Raw genomic sequence first — 7,887 nt, 5'->3', positions numbered from 1 at the left:
AAATGCAACTAATTTACACCCTTCCCTCTGGAATGGACATGAATTCTACGCATCTCTCCCGCTTCTAGCCGCTGCCAGTAATAATCAGATATTGTTAAATCAGAATGTACATAGTCCTGCGCTTATTGGGCTAACAAATGTCAGTTAAATTATTTGTGTTAGTTTTTGTGAAAGCTTGATTGTGTCAAAGGAAAATGTTAGATTTATATTCTAGGTAAAAATCAATAATCTGTTCATAATTGATAAGTTCTGACGGCCGGGGCCCCAGTAATTAGAAGCAGTGCAATTTTGTAATTTTTGAAACTATTAAAAGAAAAAAATTGAAAACCATAACTAACAATAAAAATGGTAAACTTTAAGCAAACTTCTTTTTTTTAAATTTATTACTTCAAATACGATCTATTTTATACTTCCTATTGTTAGAAGTAAGCTTTTTTTTTCTTTTTTTAATGTTTCTCCCTTGTGTACCTCTGAGTATACTGTAGTTTATTTCTCCCACTTAAAGGGCTTTTATAACAAAACTGCACAAGGACAGTAACACCGTATGTCATCCAAGATGGAAAGGTTCTACAGACGCTAACAGTGTTCAGTTCATTGAACGGTACGAGCATGAATGCCCCTACTGATAACGGCTGAGGCCATAGCTCCACGCGTGGAGCTTAGTCCCAGTGGTTGTCACGTGAGCCTGGAAGCAAGCCGGCACGAACAACAGCGAGGATTGGACATCAGCACAGATTTCAACCTCTCACGAGCTGCCATTGCTGCTACCAGGACGGACTGCACAGTACTGCACGTAGTCAAGAACAGTACAATATTACAGTTGTCTGGAGTTTGTGTTGATGGTCATCCCTCTTGTTTTGTTCGTACCACGTAGGATAGAAACACTCGAGCGGTGAATGATCACCATTGATTAAAGGCAGTATTCACAGCCATTATGTGTGTCGAACCGCCTTAATTTTGTTGTTATGAACGTGAGAGGCAAGGGCACGACGCACGGCCACTGACGTCACCACGCGCATACCTTCAGGGATTAGAGCGGCCCTTGCCCCCGCGCCCTCCTTCTCCGGAGCTCTTATCTATCTCTCGGCGGGCCTAGCGATTCCGAGTTGGAGTGGCGTGAATATGCGCCGTTATTCTGGATGCTTCTGCGTCGGGATGGTTCGGGATGACGCAACATTTCATAACCACTCCAGTGGGGTCCAGAAAGACTGCCAGGGGCATTAAAGCGGCGACGCCGGCCTCCGCTGCAGTTCCGCAAATACGAGTTGAGTGAAGTGCGACATCGGTGACCGAGTGGCGCGAGACTGTGTGTGTGGACAGGGGTGGGTGAGGGGAGAACCACTGTCGAGCCTAGCTCCAGCGAGGAGTACGAACTGTGGACTGGACAGATATTGAGTGATTTATGGACATGAATTTTAAAGTGCGTGTGATTTGTGAACAGACATTAAGTGCGGTGATTTAGTTACCAATGTAGATGTCAGTAGCAAATAAAAATGTATAGAAATTAATTGGGATATCCTTGCGAACCCGTTTTCCCCAACTCGTAACAATATTCATTACCTACAATAGTCTAGTTATCGAGTTGTGGCTATCCACATCGTAACTAACCATTCACAAAAAAAAAATATTTTCACATAATATTTTTTTATTTGAAAATAACATACAAGATCCCGGCCATTTAAACCACCTCAATAACACTGTGGAATTGCTTTGTTGTCAGCAGGAAAACAGTTATTTTGACACATTATGTACGACCCGGAGTCAGTGACGAACCAGTTAGCTGAAGAGTATCCAAGTCACTCACACCCCAGACGACACAGCAATAAGTTATTCGCAAAGTACTCGGCGAATGAATGGCGACATTTAGTTAAGTATTTAAAATAATGTCCACAACAATTTGGGTAAAATATACCGACATAATGAGGAAATTGAAAAAAAAAAAATCAATTTTCCCGTTACGTACTGGTGTTTCTTTTCACTACTAATATCAAATTTGTCACAAAGGCTATGTGTCATTATGTCGTTTTGAACATGAAGGCAAATTAAAAATTTTTAAGTGTAGTACACTGTAGATAAATAACAATTTTACAACTAATTATTGGAAAAAAATAGTTACCGAAATTGCTTGTTGTATATTTACATTCATAACCATGTAAATTGTATAATACATTTCTATGGAATATATGAAACTATAAGTGTTACATGAAGAATACAGTATCGTTTCTACAAAATTACGGTAAACATGGAATTATAGCATTCGTTTCGCTAGCTCCCCATAGGCATATTTTAAATGGTGCAATATTTTACTAGAATTGTTCAAATAGAATATTTTGGCAACTAGGTTTACAAATAATGTTCTTGTAAAATGTTCAAAATTTTCCTAGGGTTTAATCTCAACACATTTGTTCCAAATACAAACTTTAAGGTACGATACATGTTATTACCATGATATGGAGATATTTGGCAAACGTTTATGATACGTGTGCACACTTGAATGACCTTAGTCATTGCATAACGGTTATTAGACACGCCTTGAAGGACTAGAGGACAGTAAAGTTCGCCTAAACAACATCTGATCGAGCCACGGGCAAGCCGGAGAGGTGATATGTGGCAGCTATGCGAACAAACACGTGACATCGTGTTTATGACGCACAAATTTAGCTTACTCTATATATGAAGATCCACAATTACTACACGGATTAATTTATCTTCTGGCCAGATTAAACTTACCCATGTATAATCAAGCCTTTCTAGAGTAATTGGTTAGTAAGAATGTCACATTCTTTCGGTAGGCCTAAGTTGCACGTGAATTGTTAGCCACTGCTTTTCTTCATTTATGACTCTTTCAGGGTAGTCATCAATATGATTTCTCAGCTTATAAATCCATGTTAAAATCGTGGATATATTTATTTCGGCTTTGCGCGTCGTAGACAGCGAATTTATTAGAAAGTTTATAAAGAAAATATTTAACCAATTGAAATTTGTCAAAGTAATTTAAATGGTTCAAACACAAGATAATTAATTGTGATATTTCCATAGAGGACATGAAACTAATTTTCTTGGTCTTTTTTTCACATTTTTAATGCAATGCATATGATTGGAAATTTGAAGAAAAAAAATGAAATTCGAACCTTAAGTAAAATGTAATCAAATGTTATGAAATATGGTTTTTATAGAACTCATTTAAGTTTTTTAAATGTAAAGTTTCATTGCAATATGTTAAATATGAAGGTAAATAAGAAAAAAATCTGTTTAAATTTTGCTAAACTGTTTACACCCTTATGCATATTCTGATAGGATCAAAATCAGATAATATTTAATATTAACATTTTTTATTCGATGCATAGTTTTCAATTTATTGCAGTAATCGTTATTTAAGACGTAGGTTAGTGGTATATTTGACATACCAATTGTAAACTGAATAACTGATTATCGATCGAATAATTTTTACTATAAAGCTTTAAATGTCATGTTATTTCAAGAAAAATGAGCAAACTGGTGGAACTATTGATAAACATTAAATACATATATTCGCACAGAATATCGAATTCAAAAACTTTTTGTCGTTCACTTTATTTATGCGTTGTGCTTATTGCAAGTTATTGAGGAATTCTAAATTGAGGTAGGAAGTTAAGTAATACCTAAATCTTATCTGTGTATCAGAGATCATTTTTCAGGTGAGTTCAAGCACATCAGAAACACATTTTGGGTTGGGGGGGGGAGGGTGAAGTGACTGTGCTGACAGTATCGCTGGTGAGATTTCACTTTGTTTCTATATCAAAATGTCATTAAAAACCAGACAGAAAATAACTGTCAAAACACAAACGATGTCCAGGACACGATGGTAAGTAAAAGGAAGCACGGCTGATTGTCGATGTTTTATTTTTTGTCAATCAAGTTTCACAGACTCCGAGACACGCCGCACAGCTACGGGCCGCTGGGCTCAGATGTTGAAGGTCATGTTACGCAAGGCGGTGTTCAGGAGAGAGACCATGTTGTTCTCCATCAGGTGGAGGATCTTGCCCTTGAAAAGTTTCAGCAGGATCTTCGCCATGGCGTTGTGGATCCACTCGCTGATGGCGTTGTTCTTCTCGACGTGCAACGTGAATGTCCTGCGGCAAGGAGTTCGAGGTTACACACTCTCTCTCTCTGCACGTCATTCGAGAGCTGGGTTACTATCTGCATTGCCCCATACACTGGCGGACATGCTCGCCGATAGTCCGCTAGGGCGTGGGCTGGTCCGGCCTTTGTCAGACCGAGCATACTCGGCTCACCCTCCCAGCCGGGCCCCGGACCGAGCATATCCGCCAGTGAGTGGCAGGTCCCAACATGCTCGCCACGAGCCCACAGAGAGTGTGCTGTCTGTTGTCGCATCATCATGTCTTCTAATTACAATAAAGGTTTTTTGGGACGAGTTCATAAATTTATATCGCTCTCTTCGACCATTGTGGGATTTAGGGAGTAACGAATATGTCAATAGAGGTATCAAACGAGAGTGCCGCGAACAGCTAGTGAAAAAAAAAAAGTGCAATGTTTCCGGACGCCGACAAAAAATTGACAATTTACGTGCAATATTTCGTGTTGAACTGCGAAAAATTAAAAAATAATAATAATAATCCGCCAAACAGTACAATGCTACTTGCAGCCGTTATGTAAGTACAACACCGACTGTCTTTATAGACAGATACGAGCATGTCATGTAAAAAAATTCTCAAAATAAAAATACGACGACAAAAAAATCACAGAAAACAAGACTGAATCGACTGATGTCGGACAAACGGAACCAGCGATGAAACCAAACAAGCATTATGGACAACATCACGATAACAGCACGGGGGAAAAAAAATACATATAAATATCATACAGCACAAGAATTCTGTTGAAGGAACTTAGTCATGGAAAAAAAAACAACAACACAGACGAAACACAATGGGGAAACAACAGCAAAGCCGTATGTCAAAAAGGGGGGGGGGGGGAGGTTTGTCTGTAAAGTCGGTTTATGGACGATCATTTTACGTGATACCATCATAAGAAAACATTGACATAAAATTGAATACATTTTTAATTTGAAAATATTATTTACAGTTTTTTTAAAGTTAAATTTAAATAATTTGTTTAAAAATAATCACGAACAATTAGTTAAAAAAAAAGAAAAAAATGCCCCGAATTAAACCTGTTTGATATCATGGAAGATTTTTCTCGCACGGTGGTTGGCCCGGTTTTTGCACGCTCGGCTCAGGCGGAACGTGAAATTTTTTTCGTGCCTGCAGCCGGCGTTCAACGATTTATAAGACGTTATCACGACAAAAAAAATAATCTTACATCAATAAGTCCCCCCCATCCCCCGCAGCAAGAAAAAATTCAGAAAGTACGTCGACGGGGCGCGGAGGGTTGGTGGAAGCGGCCATATGACGAGGTACCCGGGCACCCGGGGACGGACCACACATACCCGTTGTTCTTCAGAGTGAGCTCCTGGACGTGCAGAGTGGTGGCCGAGGCGACGGTGCGGTTGGCCAGGAAGTTGAGCTCGGCGTACAGAGGCGCGATGGTGGCGTTCAAGCTTCCCCCGTCGTTCAGAAGCGGTCCCGTGGCCAGGTAGTCCCCGGTGTACTGCACAGACAGACGACCACAACACACCTCACGCCCCATCACTCGAGTTCCTCCTTCGCTTACCACCCCCCCCCCCCCCCCCAGTCGTTCAGGAGCGGTCCCGTGGCCAGGTAGTCCCCGGTGTACTGCACAGACAGACGGACCACAACACACCTCACGCCCCCATCACTCGAGTTCCTCCTTCGCTTACCCCCCCCCCCCCCCCTAGTCGTTCAGGAGCGGTCCCGTGGCCAGGTAGTCCCCGGTGTACTGCACAGACAGACGACCACAACGCACCTCACGCCCCATCACTCGAGTTCCTCCTTCGCTTACCCCCCCCCCCCCCCCCTAGTCGTTCAGGAGCGGTCCCGTGGCCAGGTAGTCCCCGGTGTACTGCACAGACAGACGACCACAACACACCTCACGCCCCATCACTCGAGTTCCTCCTTCGCTTACCCCCCCCCCCCCACCCCAGTCGTTCAGAAGCGGTCCCGTGGCCAGGTAGTCCCCGGTGTACTGCACAGACAGACGACCACAACACACCTCACGCCCCATCACTCGAGTTCCTCCTTCGCTTACCCCCCCCCCCCTAGTCGTTCAGGAGCGGTCCCGTGGCCAGGTAGTCCCCGGTGTACTGCACAGACAGACGACCACAACACACCTCACGCCCCATCACTCGAGTTCCTCCTTCGCTTACCCCCCCCCCCCCCCTAGTCGTTCAGGAGCGGTCCCGTGGCCAGGTAGTCCCCGGTGTACTGCACAGACAGACGACCACAGCACACCTCACACCCCATCACTCGAGTTCCTCCTTCGCTTACCCCCCCCCCCCCCTAGTCGTTCAGGAGCGGTCCCGTGGCCAGGTAGTCCCCGGTGTACTGCACAGACAGACGACCACAACACACCTCACGCCCCATCACTCGAGTTCCTCCTTCGCTTACCCCCCCCCCCCCACCCCAGTCGTTCAGAAGCGGTCCCGTGGCCAGGTAGTCCCCGGTGTACTGCACAGACAGACGACCACAACACACCTCACGCCCCATCACTCGAGTTCCTCCTTCGCTTACCCCCCCCCCCCCCCTAGTCATTCAGGAGCGGTCCCGTGGCCAGGTAGTCCCCGGTGTACTGCACAGACAGACGACCACAACACACCTCACGCCCCATCACTCGAGTTCCTCCTTCGCTTACCACCCCCCCCCCCCCAGTCGTTCAGGAGCGGTCCCGTGGCCAGGTAGTCCCCGGTGTACTGCACAGACAGACGACCACAACACACCTCACGCCCCATCACTCGAGTTCCTCCTTCGCTTACCCCCCCCCCCCCCCTAGTCGTTCAGGAGCGGTCCCGTGGCCAGGTAGTCCCCGGTGTACTGCACAGACAGACGACCACAACGCACCTCACGCCCCATCACTCGAGTTCCTCCTTCGCTTACCCCCCCCCCCCCCTAGTCGTTCAGGAGCGGTCCCGTGGCCAGGTAGTCCCCGGTGTACTGCACAGACAGACGACCACAACACACCTCACGCCCCATCACTCGAGTTCCTCCTTCGCTTACCCCCCCCCCCCACCCCAGTCGTTCAGAAGCGGTCCCGTGGCCAGGTAGTCCCCGGTGTACTGCACAGACAGACGACCACAACACACCTCACGCCCCATCACTCGAGTTCCTCCTTCGCTTACCCCCCCCCCCCCTAGTCGTTCAGGAGCGGTCCCGTGGCCAGGTAGTCCCCGGTGTACTGCACAGACAGACGACCACAACACACCTCACGCCCCATCACTCGAGTTCCTCCTTCGCTTACCCCCCCCCCCCCCCTAGTCGTTCAGGAGCGGTCCCGTGGCCAGGTAGTCCCCGGTGTACTGCACAGACAGACGACCACAACGCACCTCACGCCCCATCACTCGAGTTCCTCCTTCGCTTACCCCCCCCCCCCCCCTAGTCGTTCAGGAGCGGTCCCGTGGCCAGGTAGTCCCCGGTGTACTGCACAGACAGACGACCACAACACACCTCACGCCCCATCACTCGAGTTCCTCCTTCGCTTACCACCCCCCCCCCCCCAGTCGTTCAGGAGCGGTCCCGTGGCCAGGTAGTCCCCGGTGTACTGCACAGACAGACGACCACAACACACCTCACGCCCCATCACTCGAGTTCCTCCTTCGCTTACCCCCCCCCCCCCTAGTCGTTCAGGAGCGGTCCCGTGGCCAGGTAGTCCCCGGTGTACTGCACAGACAGACGACCACAACGCACCTCACGCCCCATCACTCGAGTTCCTCCTTCGCTTACCCCCCCCCCCCTAGTCGTTCAGGAGCGGTCC

General features: G+C 46.8%; 1 protein-coding gene across 1 annotated transcript in view; it reads right to left on the bottom strand.

The window, feature by feature from the left end:
- Positions 1-3,865: 3,865 nt before the first annotated feature.
- Positions 3,866-7,887, bottom strand: part of LOC134536249 (uncharacterized) — an 18,904-nt gene continuing 14,882 nt past the window's right edge. Inside the window, exons 4-5 of the mRNA XM_063375944.1 lie at positions 5,450-5,610; positions 3,866-4,112 (exon numbers count right to left, since the gene is read on the bottom strand). Coding sequence (XP_063232014.1) covers positions 3,944-4,112; positions 5,450-5,610 — 330 coding nt within the window. The 3' untranslated portion in view covers positions 3,866-3,943. The remainder of the gene's footprint in view (positions 4,113-5,449; positions 5,611-7,887) is intronic.

The sequence above is a fragment of the Bacillus rossius genome, chromosome 10 (genome assembly GCF_032445375.1).
Source record: "Bacillus rossius redtenbacheri isolate Brsri chromosome 10, Brsri_v3, whole genome shotgun sequence".
Taxonomy (NCBI): Eukaryota; Metazoa; Arthropoda; class Insecta; order Phasmatodea; family Bacillidae; genus Bacillus; species Bacillus rossius.
The sequence above is the reverse complement of the archived record's forward strand: the minus strand, read 5'-3'. Positions and strand labels throughout refer to the sequence as shown.